The following is a 20,267-nucleotide window of genomic DNA, read 5'->3' on the forward strand; positions in this document are numbered from 1 at the left end:
TTCGTTTATCCGAATGAATATGTAAAAAAAATGTGCGCGTGAGCGTTTGTATTGTGCGTTTATTAACACTGGTATTTTGCTAATTGCTTTTGAGTGCGTTTAAATACTTTATGATACATTATTGTAGTATATATATATATGTATATATATATATATATTAAAGCTGCTGCGGCGGTAGTAGTTACTAGTTAGTTAGACGGTTGTGTAATTTTTTCACTTAAATTTAATTTTAAGTACCGTCACGCACGGGTTTTTGTATATTACAATGTGGATATAATATCATATATATATATAATATATTATATGTATATATATATACATAGTATTATTCGCCTACGCCACGACCGTCTTCTATTGTAGTCATTTACTCTATATGTATGTATATATATATATATATATATATATATATATATATATATATATATATATATATATTATGTGTAGTCCTGCGGTGCATATAGCATGTGATCCGAAACGTCTGTGTTGTTTGGATCCATCCGCGACAGCCCGTTTCGCTCATGGCGGCAGCGCTGGTTGCGGGGGCGAACGACCTCTTCTTTCGGCAGGCCCAGAGCGATGACATTGCACCTCCTCACCAGACACACTGTATGCAACGACGCACACAACCACTACTACCATAGCCGGCGTAACCTCCCCACCGAAGCCGCTGTACCATTATAATATGATGATACCTTGTATACCACCGCGGCACACAAAAGCAGCGGCGTCGGATTGTGTATTTTTTGCTCCTTACAATAATTATTTTTCCGACACGCTCGCTTGGAGATTCGGATCGCTTTTTATAGTTTGATCATCAAAAGTTCTACATGGTTCTATCCTCCCCTCTCCTTTGCGTTTGTCTTCCCCGTCGCACTATTATATTATATACACTGGTGGTGTCCTTCGTGCGTACTGGAGCACATCCGATGCATGTTTTTTTCCCTATAATATATTGGCTCAACGTGTAATGTTCCTATCGCTTAACATACATTTCGTGGACACAAAGGTTTGTCCTCGCGCAGAATCATTCAGGCCCAACGCATTTGCGTGCGTCTCCTCTTTGCCGGTTAAAGGTCGATTTCAATCGGTGAATTATATGAATTCTTTCAATACATTTGAAAATATGTCTCGGTGTGTCCAAACAACGGGATGTGTCTCTGTCCCCTTCCCTCTCCTATTGCAGAGATTAAAATTTAAAAAAATTATACCTAAGTTTCTATGTATAGCCTAGTTACCATACGTCCTATATTGATAATTATTAAAATAATTGTGTTTTATCAATTTCTAATGACAACGACTGTTTACATACAAGTGTATTACGGTGTGTATTTTGCGGTCTATATGATCGAGTGGTAAAAAAAATTGCGATTTTAATCTGTTGTAAGTGTATAAACTCTGAATTGTGTAGTACCCTACTTAATATTCGGAACATCCTTAAATTAGTAGAAGGAGAGGTGATGGAGGAGAATAAAAGATCATGTCATGTGTAGGCCAATGATAAATCATGAAAAAATACTATATATTTAAATTTTAAACCGCCTATTCTCAAAATACTGGAGTAGCTTCTGACCTATCTGATAAATTATCTGAGCTCAATAAGATAGTACAAGCGTATAATATTTTGAACGTGTGAATGTTGTTAATCACATTTGCCATTAAAAACATTAAGTCCTCCTTCGTTTGTCACACACTCACATTTCGTAAAACAAAGTGATAATTTAATATGATTGATTATGGAATTTTAATGTCGTTGATGGAGCTATTATCAAGTTTGTATGTCGAGAGACTAATTTGCGATGTATAATAGGCAAATTCTTGACTAGCTGTTGTTACTACATTTCGTTTTTTTACTTCATCATTCGTGTAAGGCGTAAGCGGCGTACTGTTTCTCATTTAGGTACAAATATAGGGACTAATAAGTTATATTTATATATTAAACATCTCGCCGTTATGTAACGATAATAATAATTGATGTGTCATGTGGGCCATTCATTTCACACTGGTTTGACAGAATGATATAGGTTATCCGTATTGGTTGTTTTTAACAGTGAATGATCGAGTTAGCAAATTCTATTATTGACAAATTGAATTAAATTTTCTCCGTTTGATGTTTTTTTTTTCGATTTTCTAATCTATCATAATCGTTTAAAGGAAACTACTACCGATACCACTGCGCATCGACCACGACACAGAGTGATTTAATATTATTCAATCCATACCGTATACACAGAATTGGACCTAAATCATATGAGTGTATCTGAACGCGTCCCTTTTATACATGCTATATTGTAAACGGGTTATGTAATGCCAGACCGGTGTCGACATTATGTGACCGAGTTCAAGTGGAATTTTTCTCCGTCGCGGTACCACAACTCGTAAGACAAGTATTTCGGCAGGTTAAGAGGACGCCAAACCATATATTTATTAAGGAGTTAAGTATAGGCCGTGTCCACCGCGTAACAGTCTTGTCGTCGTGCGTTTGTTCTATTGTGGGAAAATGTAAATATTATGTTATCTTCCAGAAACTTCACTGGTCGCGTCCGAATGGGTAAACCCCATTCTTCAATTGAAAAAACGAGCCAATTTTTTCTTTTGGCTAGGTATATGTTTACTTATTTTATTTGTTTTATTCACAGATAGTTGGCATCCAACAGTATTTGGTGAAACCGACCGAAGTCGACCAGAACGAGAACACGCTGTCTGACCAAGTCACCTCGGACATTGGCATCACCGAGAAGATGGTCAAGACGTCCGGTATCCCCCTGCAAGACGCCATCGAAAAGGTGAGTCAATTGTTTTTGTAATACATATTTAACAGCAACATAAACCTTCTAAATGAAAATGGGCCTCAGCTCATCGAGGTCGACAACAAACAAAATATTTTAAATCGAATATTAAGAAAGGTAGAAATGATAAATTTAGCATTTTTTATTTATTTCGATCGACTGACCGATAGTGTAATATATTTTTATTAGATATAACCCGTCGTCCGTTTCCGATGCAACCGCGCCTTTTGACCCTTTTGCAAGGTCTCGGGCGTGACACTGATCGTCTGCGCTTGTACGAACGAGCTGCGCCGCCGATATTAATACTTTTTATTTATGTTTATCACTATGCGCATGTTTATATTATAATATATTGTGTTGAACAACACACAAGGGTACAACTGCAGCTATTGTATAATTACCAGCCCCGGCGTAGGTATATCCCGAACGAGTTCTGTATTAATACATAATATTATTATGACACAATACACGTTGTATGGTATTATATGTTCTAGGCAAGGCGCCAAACCGATTGCCTACGATTTGGATTTTCTAAAACGCATAGTTATTGTGTGCTTACTAACTTACTAACTGGGTAAACGAATACGGAGTTTTTCGTGACTCCACGGGTGACCGATCGCGTGTACAGGGTGTTCAACCCCGCATGTTCCGCAACAGGTATCAGCACCGTGTAAAGTACACACCGCGGCCTGTGTTAAATGTGTTTCCTGCACGTACACCTGCGCCTATGACGAGCAGCAGGGCCACAGGGCGTGTAAAACAGCAGCAAGGCAACTGCTGGCGAACGGAGGAGGAGGCGCTAAATGGATGCGGGGGCGGAGGCGTTACAGATACGGTTTTTTACGCTCAACCGCGTCCGGCAAGGTCTTTTTTTGTAGCACCCGGATGTGCAGACCCGTATGATAATAATAATAACAATAATACAATACAGTATTTGGCGAGTGCCAGGAATCAGATTTAAACGTCGGGGGGTTTATCACTAACGAAACGAAGCCCATGCGGATTCAGATCGTACGATTTCATTAAACTCTCTCTCTTGGTATAGGCCATAATAATGTCTCGATGATGAGCGAAGGCGAGGCGACGAGTCCGAATCGTAAACTCTTCAACACTTGCAGTTTTTTGGAACTTTTTACTTATTATTCATGTTAGTTGCTCTCTTTGGAATTAAACGCCGTCGGTATAATAATATCATTACGATCCTCGGCGTTATTATCGGCTTATTGCTCCTGAGAAATGCACTGTGTGATATCCAAATCTTAGTGCTATACTTTATCTTGGTGGGCTTTGGATGTACCAACTACTGAAGAGGACGACGGGAGAGCTTTTGTGCGTGTCCGTCGGTATCAACTGGTTCGTTTTTTGTAACCGTAGTCGAAAGTATATATTGAAGAATATGACCACAACACTTTTATTACAAATGTTCTCAATCCCATGTGTGTATGTGTGTCCAGATAGGAAAAACTGGTTTCGTCGGCGTGTTGATCGACTAAACAGAGTCTCCATCGCTGTACACACATGATCGTTTTTTGTGGTCGTCCACAAGCTACTCCACAAAATTAGCATTATTACTGACACGCTGGCTAACTGTTACTGAAAGAATGATGCGTTATTATTATCACAATTTTGCATTTTCCCTACGGCCCCTGACACGTAGGTTGAGTGAAATCGAAAACTCGCATGTCACTTTTCCGAACTACGTCATTTAAGTGTACTAACGGGTGCTGATTCGACGTCATACTCAAGTTTACCGCTAGATTTGGTGACCTCAAAAAAACCGTTAATTTCATTGATAGATTTCATAACCGGAAAGTCCTTGGGTTATTTGATATATTTTTTTAGGAATGTTTTTCACTGTTACATAAACGATAACTTGGCTGGCGCTGGCATTTAGATGATTCGAGTCAGTAAGACAAGTTTTCGATTCTACTCCATCTCGAGAATATATACCTAAATAATTTATAACGTTACCGGGCACCCTGTACAACACTGTACACTCGAACGAACTGCGCGTGCAATCAATGCATAATACCACGATCCTATACTGCGTGCGGTGTATACGAATTGGCACTTTGAATGTCGTCTCTCGCCTGGGATGTTTTGGGCAAAAGTAATTTAACTCCATAATGATGTTTAGTGTGTGTGTTTAATATCCCGCAATAACGAGAATAGCCGATGTCGCAAACCGCTGAGAGTAGAAATCACCGTGGTCGTGTTCGCCGTGTGCCATTCGCTTTACTTATCTAGGACGCATCGCCCTTGGGTACGACCACAAACGCCCTCTGACCGAGTGATAATCAAAGATCATTATTATTTTATCTTCCAGAGTCCCAAGCAGTGGACCACAGCCACCCGTTGCAAATCTCACACTCGGAAATTCTATTAAACAGTCCAATAATTCTCAATTCTGGGTGTAATAATATTTGCATACAAAACGGTTTCTTTTTTTTTATTATTTATTTAGGATTTGTGTTTTATTTTATATTTTGTGGACGGTCGGTTAAATCTGATTACGGCTACAAAGATTTACATGTAAATCTTTGCCAGTCGAACTTCAATCAATGTCTCGCGTACAAACGTGCCGTTTTCGAAGAAATCAATTCTACGGATTCGCTAATAATACTAAAAAAAAAAAAAATGCGGTCGACGATTCGCCATCGTCCGTCACGTTTGGGTCGAAAATCGTCTTATTCGATTAAGAAAAAAAAAAAATATATATATATATATATGTTGAGTAGACTGTACAAGTTCTGACCGATTCCCGTGTTTTTCCCACAGTTCAACCTAACTGATGTTATTTTTTTATTTTTTTTTTACTATTGACATTTAGGCATAATGTCTTCTTCTCTCTCTCTTTCTTTCTCTCGGAATTCCTGTGCCTAATCTTCATCATTATCATCGTTGGCCACGACGGTTCCGGTGGGTTTACCCCGAAGCCACTGTAAGGTGTTTGCCGAGACAAATTATCGATTTTCTTACTTATTTTTCTCCGGCGGTCTTTTAACCCCGTACCAAACACACCGTGCATAACGTTTGAGTGGCAAAACGGACGGCATGACGGTGTACCGGATGAACAATGTGCCCAATAAAAACGAAGAGAGTACAGTTTAGCGATTTTGTTCCAGTTGTCGTCAAGAGGCCCTCCTCCTCCGAGACGGTGTTTTGTGTGTTTTATAAGCATTGTTTACGGTCGACAATGTTCCGTTACGAAGCGAGACGAGACAAAATTAAAAAATCACTCCGTTATTATTCTCAATACATAAATAATTTGCAGAAAATTCGTGTGATAGACAAATCGGTCTGACGACTGATCTTCTTTTTTTCACATCTTTTGTGCTCCCTTATGAGCTGCGGTTAGGTTGCCGGTCGAGGTACTAAGCACTAGCGGTGCACATGTGACATGGCATTCGGTAAATATAATAATATGTAAATCGAAAACGTTATAAACAGTAATTATCATTAAATTTTAAGAACTACATAATAATTCCGGAAGTAACTAACGATTCGAAACCTTGACAGAACTTTTCGCCGTATCTATGAATTATTTCTAGGTTTTTCTTACTAGCTTTTTTTTATAATAATTACTGTATTTATAATTAGTTTGCCTTTTTTTGTAAACATATCATTATTTGTGTAATTTGCAACGTTTATAAAATGTCAATGTAAGTTTCATGTGTTGTTTTGGCTGCAATTAAATTGTGCTGGTGACGTATTCAATGATAATAATTACTCGGGAAGTTTTGTTGTCTTTAATTTTCGAGTGTAGTTTTAGGACTTAAAGTATAAATATTAGATTGTTATAGGTAAATGTACAATGAGGCTATACCATAAACGATTCTCTTGAAAATCTGTATTCAATTTTTTTTTTGTCAAATAAAACCATAAAAGGGGGAAATTAGAAAATAAGATATAATAATTCCTGAAAACCTGTGACCTCCCCGATTCTAATATGCTCTGTCCTCACTATGCCTCGTTACTGCTACAAGTATAATTACTCTTAAATTGGAAATTATATTACTTGGCATGTTTGTGAAACGCTTCGTACCTGTATTATTTTAATGAAATATATTAGTTTGATTTTTGTCGAATCACTATACTAGTCAGAATTCGGAACCTAGGAGAAGCTCATTACTCGTATTATATTTAAGTGATGAAACTGGGTTAGACATTAGTCATAGGTAGTTACTACGCTGAATACAAAATCGTACGTCATTACTATACTGCGCACACAGTTGCTATTAAGATGGTGCGATTCTTGAAAAATTACATTTTCAATAAAATCATCCGTAAGAAAGTGTTACGGATATAGTGTACTGCTGTACATACTTTGCAGACCTTGGACAATTCGAATGGCTTATTGCTAGCATTAATCGAGAAGCCTTAGAAGAGCGAGTGGTTTTGTGTTTCGTTTAATAAATCCAAATAGAATTAGCTGGGCGCCTAAAGTAATATTTTGTTGGATCACATTGAAAGGATCCAACAAAATATTACTTTTGGTCTCAGGTCACATCAGAATGATCAATAAAAAAAACGCAGCCAACACGTTTACTTAGTGATCAGGACAGTTTGACAAGCGTCAAAACCAGTATTAACGGATTCGTTTTAATAGATTATTTGACGGGTTCGGAGGTAATAAAATCTATACAGGGTGCTTACCGCGTTAAGACAATTTACATTTGTATAATATTCGTAATGGCGCCACTGTGCACAGACATTGGTAGTCGTGGGTCTAATATATTTTTCACATTATGATGTTTGCTGCTGTTTTATCATTCCAGTCAATTATTATATTAACCGGTCCTGTCCTATCCCGCTTATAATAGTGGCTGTAATAGTAGTATAATGTGTTTATTATTCTTGCCAATCTAGTAACTGCTTTATTGTAATTATTATACATTATGGTAATATAGTTAATAAGTCCGAGTCTCGTGTAATGCGGAATATATCTCATAAAGGTTGGTCATGTCAATAGATATGTTGTCCTAAAATCCTTGAGAATATAGGTTGGCTAGCCGCTAGGTTCTAAATTCTAAACTAGGCAAGTGTTTCAGTGTAAACATTTATTTATTTTGGTTAAACGTTTGATCACGCTGTATGTACTACTCTTTGTGCACTCTATTGTCCTTATGGGCAAAATTAGTGAATATTATTATTGGTATGATTTTTGAAAAAAATCATAAACATTTTACATACTAATTTTCGAAACCTACATAAAAATAATATTCAAAATTTCACTGTAAGCTCACCTCTTCTCATAAAATAATCACAATGTAATCTCATTGGAAACCGTGGGGTCTTTTTTTTAAATAATTCTCCACACTCGACGTAATAACACGGTATTGTAATTTTTTAATCGCCGACGACACTGTGTCATGCCCAAAGAATCGTTTCGAAATTTCTTTCATCGACTCTGCGTTGACGATTAATTAACAACTGGAATAATGATATCTTAACACGTTCCGTGCAGCGTAGAGAAGACTTTCGTGTGAACAATCATTATTATTATTGTATTTTCAGCTAGCTTAGAGTTTTATCGCAGCCAGAAATCGCTTTTGAAAATATCTCTACACACAACACGTGTATTTAAAGTACCTATAGACTAGATTTTCGGTTTGCACGCCGTTTTTTTTAATACTAATTAACGCGTCCTGAGAATAAAAAAAAAACTATTCTTTTCCACTCCGATTTCATCCCTATTTAATGCAATTATTATTTATCAAGTGAATATGATTAACATAATCACCTGTTCGGGTCAAACTACACATCCTGTGCCGGTCACTAATCGGTCGGGAAGAGGGGAAAACGATTTCCATATAATATATAATTCACTCGTTTCGTTCTGCACAATCCAAATGTGGGAACAACTCAGTCACGGGCTAATAACCGTCAACGAGTTTTCGGTATTCATCGAGGGTGAGAATTAGATATCTTGTCCGTGCATTTATAGGCATAGTGCATGATAAATAGAATATATTAAGCAGGCTGGTTCTAAACTAAGAGTAAACACAGGTGGCTTTTTATTAGGCGATAAGGTAAATAAAGGCGATAAAGCAACACTATGTCCTTTGTCGGTCGCGACTTTAAATATTTTATAGGTAGGTGGTGTTATAGTATAGGTGTAGGGTAGTCAAAAGAAAGGGTTACCTCATCGCTTCGCTTCTTTCGTTTAGATTATTGGTGTTTTTTTTCAACCAGACTGACAAATTTCAATCCAGTTAGTACGTACAACTTTCCAAGTAGATTATTTCATTTTTTTTTTTACAATAATAATTACTGTAGTAGCAAATATATCATTAACATGTTATGGTAGGAAATAATAAGACATCCAAGGCATGAGTGAATATTGATTACCTCATTCGTCTCTGGTCTCCCTTCCCCCCTAATTCTCTCGAACCTGTCTCCGCGACTTGTTGTTAATTGTCACTTGTCCCCACGTTACACAGGTTACACCGGCTAACCCATAAGAGCGAATCAGTAAACCAATACATTATTACAACTTGATGTACACGATTTTAGGTGTATAGTAAGTAGACATAACAAGTAGTTCTGGATATACTCTTATGACCTACACGCAATGAGAGTGTCGACATCAGTCGAATATGCGATTTTAAATTAAACGACACGGTTTTAAAAAATAAACATTTTTCTTTTTAAATTAACTTTGTGTTCTACGATTGGACGTTAAACTGAATGCAAATGCTTAAGGTCGAGTTCAAACACTTCTACAAGAGTTTTTTTTTTTTTTACAATTTCCAGATCGCATTAATCGCATGTCCTGCCTACGTCGCCGCGCCATACCTAAGAATGATAATATATATTAGCGTGATAGTATACAATGGAGTTGTGCTATTATTATGATAGTAGAGTGTTATTTTTTAAAGTGCCACGTTTAATCTCTTTATTCTCGCCTTGCAATAATATCGAACCGTTTAACCTGTTATAGTTGTATAGACAGCTATAAAATTATAATTGGAATAAGTCGTTGCATACTCGATAAATTGGAACTGACCGTTATCCATTTGATTTTAGTGTAATAAAATATAATAATGCACAAATTGGTGTTAAAGCAGGACATATATAAAAAAATAAAATATGATAAATTTAACAGATGGTTCAATTAATGCTCTGGTTATTTATTTGGGTGGGTTTAAGAGGATTTTGTTAATAAGGATTTTGTTGATTATTTTTAATTATCTTATGAAAAACTGGTCAATTAAAAAAAAACCAGTTTTATGGATTCGAATCAATCATAATGATGATCATATCTCATTAGTCTGGGTTGCCTTTTGTACGTTTTATATATATATCTTTTGGAACTTGGAAAGGACTAGAATGTAATATTCAGTCGCAATTTGTCTTCTATACTACATTTACACTGTGTTGTGTTATTATTATGTATAATTTCATTTTACCACCTCGTCTTGTTGTGCTCATCATTAGCGGTGTAATAAAATATACATGTTAGCTATAAAAATTAAACGCCTGCTCTTCGAGAGGTCACAATGATTAGGTTTATTCTCCGAGTTGTTATTTTATTACATGGGAAACAGTGCTGCTCTTGACGACGGTGCTGTATAGATTGCGTGTGATAATTATTATTATTACTGCTAGAAACGCGCTAGAATGCGAGTTAGTACCTAGATTATAATATATGTTAACTGTCAAGAGCTATTGATAAATCGAAAGATGGAAAAAAAAAATCAGTAGCATCATCACGACGATGACCGTGTGCAACGACTACTCTGCAGAGTTATTATTGATTTGGTCTCACCAAACGTGTTGGGAGAGACTACTCCCAATGGGCTACGCGTCCTTGAAGGCCGGGAAAACATGATGTACGTCACATTGCCTTTTCGGTTCTCTCTTTTGGTGATTTATTCGGCATGTATGACAACAAGACGGTATCTTGAAGAAGATTTCAACCGTTGCCGATGTGCACTACAATATATCTATATATATATATATATAAGGTCATTGTACCATTTTTACGATTCGCGCGTTTGCGGTGAGATGAATTCTTAATTCGGTTGTCGCTTAGTGGTTGCCAGTGGCCACAGTCTGTGTGTTGAGCGCATGCTAAATAACCTTACTACACTTATAACGGACGTTATATTAAACTATTCACCTCCGACTGGCTATAGAGCCTATACATGGAATGTCTTACGGGGTGCAAAACAAAAAGGAAATGTACAACACGGCACGCCAAAATAATAATTTCCATTCGTCGCGGGCCTAGTGTTTTTTTTTTTTTGTTTAGTCTTTTGACCCGTCAAAATTGGTTTCCGTTATTAAACAACAGAATACGATTATTTAGATTTTATACGGTATTCATATTCTGTTTCCTACGCACATAAACAAACCCACACATTTTTGTCTTACTATATGGCGACCAAGTATGGCGTCGCGTCTGCGTTGTTTTGACCGGCGTCTATATATTTACCAGAGTAAATAAAAATATACAGGTACATCCGGAAGTAGTTGCAATACTCTGTGGATCATTATTGTTTAAAAAAAAAAGCTGCCCTACGTTTTGGAAAACACACCTTTGATGTCAGCGGTCTTTGCGAAACCGCGATAAAACATGGCAAATAATATATGAGGGAAAACATGCCAAATAATAATAATTATTGAAAGGAAAAGTAAAAAACTTAAGCAGTAACTCATAACCGCTAGCCTACCACCAAATGGCAGCACAATACAATTTTTTAATAAACCTTGTTTTTCTATAATTAAGACCAATGTGGCTTACACCACTTTTAACACCCTCGTGTATTTCCATACAGCAATAATATATTTTAATAATATTTCATGGAAAAATTAAACAACTTACAAAATCTTTGTACATAATGTTTATAGCTGCAAATAAAATTAGTTAAGTAACACAAATGTTTCAGTAATTTTATACACGTAATTTGAGGAGCATTGGAGGGCGCTCAGCCTAGTTTTTTTTAACCCTTACATTATTTTAAACAATTGCCAGTAATACATTTTTACTTTTCACACATCTTTTCAGGTGTGGTTTTATATTGTCGATAAATACATAATATTCATTATTCTTTTTCATTTTTAAATTTAAACTTAATCCTTTTTATTACAATTTATTTAATTTAAAATATTCAAATTAAATATCATTGACATAGCGCAATTCGGGTCAACAAATTAGTGGCGCTAGATTTTTAGGAATCTTACAGATTATTAACTTATTCTTATTATTACCTTAGATCATTATCTGTATTATCTTTAAGTATCACGAAATAATAATGATAATTGTTAATGATTGAAACATTCGAGGAAAATATTATATAGGCATAGTTTTTTAAGCGCTGCATGAGTTATACAGCCATTGCGGCGGGGTCACGTCAGTAGTTTGGGTACAATCGAATTGTAACTGTTCCATGGACAACTGCTTGTAGATAAACGCTTTGATCTCGCACATTCGAACCACCCGGTATAATCAAATTCAGATATCGCGTGTTCGTCTATACTAAGCCAAATTCCGTAACGTTAAAATTGTTCTAGTGCTAAAGGTGAACAAATTCGGTCAAGGCGTTTTACGCTCATATTGTTGTTGTAGATTTTTTTTTTAATATGCGTTTGTTGTTCTACGCCACTCTTAGGCATTTGACAGATTATATCGTTGCTGTATGCCTTCTACGACAATGCACCGGCGATGGTGCATTGTCGACGGATGTATACCGTATACGAGTAGTTGGTATTTATATATATATAATATAATAAATAAGTTTAATATAAAACAAATTGCAAATATGCGCCTCTCACACCTGGTGACAGACCTGCTGGCGGCCGGTACGTTTTCACCATTTATGGTCTACACACGACTCCAACAGTGTGTCAGTACAACGCACCGACTGCATGGTGAACTTACCTAACTGCAGGGAATTATAATTTTGATATTATTATTGTTATCAAATAAGATTCTCTTTTCGTTTGACTCAAATAATTATACCGATATTGCTTTCTAAAAACAAACCTCGACAATTTACAGAAGGTCCATAAGAGTAACATTGAAAAATAACGACTTATTTTTCAAACAATCGTAAAACAAATTTGTTATCTTCATATTTTGAACAATCATGTTTTGCTGGTTTTTTCCCAATCGTTCCAGTCCTTTGTCGAAGAAACCGACCTAACACTTACCTACCCTACTGTGCTCTGCTACTTGATCTTAGGATATTTTTAGTGTATCAAAAGGACACCTTAAAAATATTTGATGATACATACTTGCCTTGCATGAAGTGCGCAACACTCGAGACACCCTGATACATTACGCCGCTGCGTCCTGGACGAAGTTGTTCATTGGTTCCTGACTTGACCTAAAAATGGTTTTGTTTTTTTAATTTGCAATGATAACTTAGTTTTTTTTTCAAATAAATAATATATTATTCAAAAGTCTGGACGGGTATTCAAATAAAGGTTTCACTGAGCTTTTCATACAAGTTGTTATTATTTAGAACAATACCTAAAAGCTACAACATTATATTTACAACATTGTAAATATAGGTATATTTACAATGTTGTTGTTTTCTGTTTTTTTTTTTTTTTTAATTAGCTTACCGCGTTGTACACCACAGGACTTTTTTTTATTATTATTGAACGGAGTGCCACCAAATGCGTCTTCGCCAATAAAAAAATCTAGCGACGGTCGTGGTCGACTGGTTTAAAAAAATAGGGCGTTTTCCATAACGATTTGTGTGGAGATTTTCAAAAAATTAAAAAAAAAAAAACCGTGGGATCGGGTGGGCGAATTGACGGTATTTTTGCTGTCCGATAACATTTCCTTAGGCTCTTTTTCACGAAAACAGTATACAACCGATTGCGGTTCATTGGCCGCCGACGGACGTCTTTCTCGCCCATTCAAGAGTAGGACGACCGACCGATCACGAGCCACGCTAAAAAAACTTTAAAAAAAAAAAAAACACCCAATGTACTTACACTCTTCTGGCACATCGGCGAGCGCGGGGTGGGGGGGTTCTCACTCGACTTGTCACGTTGCTGTTATTATTGTATTGTTGTTGGCTGTTGCTGCTGCCGTCGTGGACCCGTTCCTTTCTTCGATATTTCCTCCTTGGGTTTTTTTTTTTTTTTATTGTTTTATTGTTCGTGCGCAATTTATCGGTTTGCCGGCGCTGTCGCCGCGGTGTCAATCAAAGTCGACCGGAAGTCATTAACAGAAATCGACCATTTCGACATCATTACCCGCCGACGGGTGTTGAGAGCAAACTCGGCCAAAAAAAAAAAAAACAACGTAAAGCCACCTCGTTCACACCTTTGACATTCGCAACATTTGCCGGTAGCAGCTGCATTAAAAAAAAAAAAAAAGAATACAGAAATAAAAGTAAACAGTTATGATAGTAAAAAATCATTTATCCGAAAACAAATTAACAATCTACAGCAACGTTGTTTTTATAATATGTTGTTATAACGAGCATTTGACTTTAACGGAAGTTTTTTTTTTGGAACTTACTAATTTACTTGACCCAAAAATAAGCGTGTGTTAAAAATAACGAGTTTTATTTTAATTCGTATTTCACAATAGTTTTTGTTAAGAGAACGCGCGCTATATATAGCACTGTTTATCTGTGTATTATAAAATCAATGTTTTTTTATTAATTTTAACCTTATGTTTTGCAATAAAATACTATATTAGTGAGTTTTAATAAGCAATCCTGTTGGAATTCGGTATCAGCAACACAGCCTGACTATGCCATGAGTCTCCAGTCGACGTGTACGGATTAAAACGACGTTTCATAAAAAAAAAAAAATACTTGCTAAAAGTCGATCGTCGGGTTAGACCTGCTGCTGCAACGATCATGATCTAGTCTGAGTGGTGAGCCGCGTTCTTACTTGTTGCCGCACAATCTGTAATCACTTGATTTATTTTCGCAATACTAAATAATATATATGTATGTACACACTATACACAAACTACTAGTTTTTGCGTTTATAATACCTGGTTTTGTAAAAAAAAAAAAAAAACTATTTCCTGAATATTAGGTTGGTGCGGTTGAATATGATATTATGTAGATTATGAAGGAAAAGGTACATACTTTCTTACTTAATAATATATGCAATACATACTATTATATTAAAAAATCTTTTCAATTAATTGGCAGTTTTGTTAATTATTTGAACAACGTTATAGTTTTGTCAGTTTCGAATACGATTTTAAATATACCAAATTATGCTGCTCATGTACTTTTAATACATATTTGTTATCAATCGTTCTTGGCTCGACTTTAAAGATTATTTATTTGTAACAACTATCTATATTAAAGACTATATTATTATAAAGAGACAATGACCAAAAACTCCCAAAAAAAAAAAAAAAATTTAGTAGGTTACCAAATTGTTTTGAGATAATGTTAACTATTCGTATTTGATATTACTGTGTGTTAGATTTGTTATTTTGTCTATTAGGTAGCCATCTGACGTTTATAAGTTTTGAGATATCCAAAAGGTTAAACGGTTCTATGTATTATATTAATAAAAATATGTATTTTCTTTACGGTTTATTAAATAGAACTTTTTTAGCGATTGCGTTGTATGTTCTATCCGTCGTATTTGAATTGTATTGTACAGTAAATGTAATCATACAACATTGCTAACAAGAAGAAGGGGTTCGGGTGGAATAAATGTTGGTTTTGGGAGGTTTCCGATCAGTTGTTCTCCCTCGTTGCAAATAAAAAGGACTACCGTATACTATTATGTTTGTGTGTGCCGAGTCAGTACTACTGACTGATGATATTTGTATTATATTATGAGTTTTTTAATAACGGATATTTTCATTCGTTTTCAGTTCGACGCGTACGTCAAGTCGTTGAACGTCGAACCACAGGCGCCCATGTTCCGGCTGGTGACCGACGGACAGCTACCCATCCGACAGTGTTTGCACCGCGAAGCTTCCATCAAAGACATTGAACTACCCGAATACTACAACGTGTTCCACGACCTCCGGAAAGATGTGTCGAATTTCTACAACGCTCCCCAAGAGCAGTCGTTCAACTCAATTCAAGATCTAGTGAACTGTATCCTTTTAATGCGCGATCATTTCCAATATATTATTATCATCTTGTTTTGTAGCCGTTTAAGCACTCGGCGTACACCACCGTCGCCGGCTATAGTACTTCCATAATAAGTCTGTGTATATATTTGTTAAAAATACATTTTTTTTATTACCCTCGGGTAATATATTATAAAAATAATATTGAATATAATTAAATTCGTAATAGTTATTATTGTCGTTGGAGCCGCGCGCCGCGCTTATTATATTATATAGCTGATATTATGTACGAGACACACTCGTGAGTGACGTTAGACCCTGATTACTGAATGTGATATTTTCAAGTTAATCGAAAACAAGTTTTACCCGTTTCAGTTTAGATTTCAATTTCCGGTTTTCGCGCTACAGAAAACGACACTGTAATATTTCGATAATAAAATATACCCGCGGCGCCTGTTGTTGAGTAAATGACAAATCGAGTCCAGCTAGTAAAAACTCTACACTTTATTAGTCGTTGCTTGACGGAAACCTTTATTCATTAATTATCCAAAGAATATAATAAAACTACAGCTGTATTGCAAAATTGCACTGAACTCCCAAGTCGATAAAAAAACGCGACTTGTGCACATTTCCACTGTAGTCTTAAGCAAACGATATTTATTTGTTGCACGCTTTTTTACTAGTTTTTTTTAACTGTTAAACATGATTGCGATATTTATAAATTATTGTTTTCCGTTAATCCGACAGCCCTCCGTCCTCCTCCGTTTGTTTAGATAGAATTTAATAACACAGAAAAATAAAACCATTTAATTTAGTCACTTAAAAATCGTATAAGTATTAAATTCGTTTTTTCAATAATAAAGTAAAAGTAAAACACATAGGATAAATTGCTTATGGATTTCGGATTAGTCGTGCCTATTGGCTTAACGTTTTGTAACTATTATTCTGTTTTCTTTTCAGCTTTCTTTACTAAACAACTATAATATATCTCTGGAGAAATGATGCCGCTATTATAAACTTCCTGTGGGTTCGATTATTATCATACTTTTGTCAAGGTATACATCTATGCCCAAATCAAACAATAGTAATCGTTTATTTCGTTTGTCGTGCTGCGAAGGAAAACAATCGTAAGCCTGTGTTGTAAATCGTAGTTTTTGTTGCTTTTATTGACTTAAATTATTGGGTCAATTAGAAGTCATCAATACACAGTGTTCTTATAGCGATTTGTCATTACCCAACATATATGTACAACCAATTAAGGGAGAAAAATTTACAATTTTACACTTGTCGGTACTTTAAATTTTTCTCCTGGTTATTTTTAAAAGATTCAAAACCCAAATATTAGACCAAAAAGCCAGACAAAACGTCGACTACTTAGGACGAATGGTCCGATTTCAATAATTTCGTAAACGAATTCTTTGGCAACAGGTTATGTAGAAAACGGATTTTTAATGTATTTATTTTTTTATGTAAAAACTTTGGGTTTTAGTATTGAAAAAATTCCAAATTTAATTTATTTAATTACAAGATACTAAAATTGTTTAAATGAAAATTACATAGAAACAGACCGCATGCAATCCTCAATGATAAATTTTTACTTCTATAATAAAGGCCCGACCAAAATAGGCGATCAAGTCGTCGTTTATGTAATTAATTATAAAATGGTATATTATATTAAAACACAACACGTTGCCCCGTTAAGTATAGGCAAATTAATAATCATTTGTGTGTAGGTGTCACGCGGAGCATCAACTCTCAAATCAGGCGCTCACTCTCGTGTTTCGCTCTTTTACAGTCCATGCACATAATATTATTCGGTCGTTTTTGAAACTATTATAATAATATACTCGAATTATCATTCGGTTATTTAATAACTATTTGCACACATCACATTCTAACAGAACAACAAGAATCACTCCTAATTGTTGTATTAGGGCTGTGGTCAACTTAGTTGCATTAAGTTATTTTATTTTGATTTTTAACTATTGTGTTGACAATTCTCGATTTGAGTTGGTAGTGAAATTAAAATAACATTTTTCCGTTTTCCAAATTTCAGTTATTTAATAATAATAAATTCCGCCAGTGTATTTAACTTTAATCGTGTTAAATTATACATTATTTTTGCGTTTGTTCATTTTCATTTCTAATGGCATATTTTGACAGTGTGTAAGTGTACAACCTTTGTTTCACTGACATTAGAACAGTTAATTTTGATACTTCTATATACTTATTTCAAAAAGGTTTTTTATTTTGTAATACCCCTTTTTTCTCGCTTTGTGTGCTTAATCAAGATCTATAAATTTGGGGTCGTCTTAAAGATCTAGTTCCCCGCAAGGTGCGCCTATGAGTTTTACATTTGCACGTTGTATTAGCTGTCCAAAAATCGAAGTTAAAGCAATCGTATGCACGTCTGAGCCGGTTGTTTTTGTGTATTGTTTTGGTTACTTAATAACGCTGTTCTTTACATAATATCTGATCTCAGGGGATTAGTGTTCTTGTGTGTAATTTTGTTTTCTATCCAATGAAATGTTCGCACGGGTCAACTATTATTTTATTATGAAAACATAAACTTTACTGCAAATAGCGCGTTAACGTTGAAACCTTTTGACAATTTTGGATTTCCTCGAGTTGACCGCTATTTTTGAATAAAATTGGGTCAATTGTAGAATTCCCAAATCTTCTGTAGCTATTGCAATCTTTATTTTTAAAGATATATATAAAATATTAAAGAATATACAAAAATATATTTTTTTTTTTGCAAAGAACTTTATTTTTCATAGAATTTTTTTAATATTGAATTTTACAAGCCACGGGGGGTTGCAATAATCGAATTTCAAACATTTGTCTAGTCGAAAACCACGGGGGTTTTAAACAAAATGATATTCTATACCATTTTTTTTTTGTTTGTAACTACTTTGACAAGCGGTGTCACGTGGATATGTTATTCATAATAATGGTCGGACGTCATAACATAATTCTGGGAAACTGAGCAGCTTCAGCATTTTGAGTTAACGTTATCCAACATTTTACACCATGCGTTATATTTATCTTTATAAGCCATCTATTCGACATCAGACAAAGGTATTGAAAACCTTTGTAAGGTAAACAGCGATACAAAATATATAACTTCTACAAAATCACTGTTATGTTATTTTAAAAGTAAAAAAATGATTAATTAATACAATTTTTTGAATACTAAAGTAAGGTCATCTAAAACAATGCTTCAGCTACAGTTATGGCAAAATTTAATGCGTTTTTTTTCAAATAAAAAAATCCAACTACATTTGCCCTATTAGTCCATTTCAGTTACCCTATTTGACCTTACAATATAATTGATAATAGTATTCCATTATAGGATTGAGAGAGGTAATTGATTTTGATTATGTTACTTATTTGTTGATAAATAATTTGTTTTCGTTATAGCTGTAGTGCAAATAGTGCAGCTGTTTTTTATTTGTAATAAAGACTTGTAATTCCATATTATTGTTCTGGCAAACAGACTTACGTTTATTATTGTTAGTTTTTAACTGGCTCATTATAAAATTGAATTCAAATTTATTTATGTTAACTGATGGCAAATCAAATTTATAATTAAACCTTACGTAATATTATTTTAATAATTTGAAAAAAAATAACATTAAATATGGCGGGCTTAAGATCGTACTGTTATGTCACAAAAACTGTTTTAGAGCGCTCAATACAAAGTTAGTTAAACGACTATGTTACGGTATGCAGTTTGGGATTGCATTGCTTATAAAAAAAATGTAAAATTTTTTATTAGATAAATTGATTATTCAACCAACCATTTACAGTGTGCATCTATAAAAAAAAGTTCCATCTTAGATATAGAAATAACTTACGTAATGTAAACGCTATTAAACTGTATCGCATGTTTGTATTTTAATCAAGTTCTTCGATCTTAATGAACGATTAAGGGTCATAGAGATTATCGAATAATGGCCGTTGAAAGATACGGAGAAAGATAAAACGTCTTAACGATCCTTTTTTTCTTCTTTTCCCCAACGTTTGGCGTTTATCGGCTTAGTCCAGAAGGAATCTATATTGTTAGTAATCTAGGACCTAGGTGTTATGTTTCTTCGGCCAATACAACCAGCGTTGTCTCTAAATATTAAAATAGTAATAAATCTAATCTGAGATTATTGTGCGTTATCATTCTACCCGCGGCTTGGGTACACCACGCCGTGCCGGCCATTCCCAGTTTATATAATAATTATAATCAAATACTGGCCTTTGAGAATATTACACCGTGCTAATCGTTCGTTTTCAATACTTAATTTACACTACCGACTTGTGTTAATGTGTACTGTCTATGTGAATTTTGTGTCCTATCACAAAATAATGTAATAATTGCGGGTTTAATCGCATTTTATCGACTTCGCGTCCCGTTTTTTTTTCTTCAATAGTAATTACTCGCCATGCCGGAAACCAAAAATAAATGT

General features: G+C 35.0%; 1 protein-coding gene across 3 annotated transcripts in view; it reads left to right on the forward strand.

The window, feature by feature from the left end:
• LOC126841450 (RNA-binding protein fusilli) overlaps window positions 1-20,267 on the forward strand; it is a 68,144-nt gene that overhangs the window by 23,953 nt on the left and 23,924 nt on the right. For all 3 annotated transcript variants that reach the window (XM_050577938.1, XM_050577940.1, XM_050577941.1), the window contains exons 3-4: window positions 2,637-2,783; window positions 15,604-15,832. In XM_050577938.1, coding sequence (XP_050433895.1) covers window positions 2,637-2,783; window positions 15,604-15,832 — 376 coding nt within the window. The remainder of the gene's footprint in view (window positions 1-2,636; window positions 2,784-15,603; window positions 15,833-20,267) is intronic.

The sequence above is a fragment of the Adelges cooleyi genome, unplaced genomic scaffold (assembly GCF_023614345.1).
Source record: "Adelges cooleyi isolate 19-005CV unplaced genomic scaffold, UGA_ACOO_1.1 ACOO_flye_CR_arks_rails_tigmint_CR_PRNA_381, whole genome shotgun sequence".
Taxonomy (NCBI): domain Eukaryota; kingdom Metazoa; phylum Arthropoda; class Insecta; order Hemiptera; family Adelgidae; genus Adelges; species Adelges cooleyi.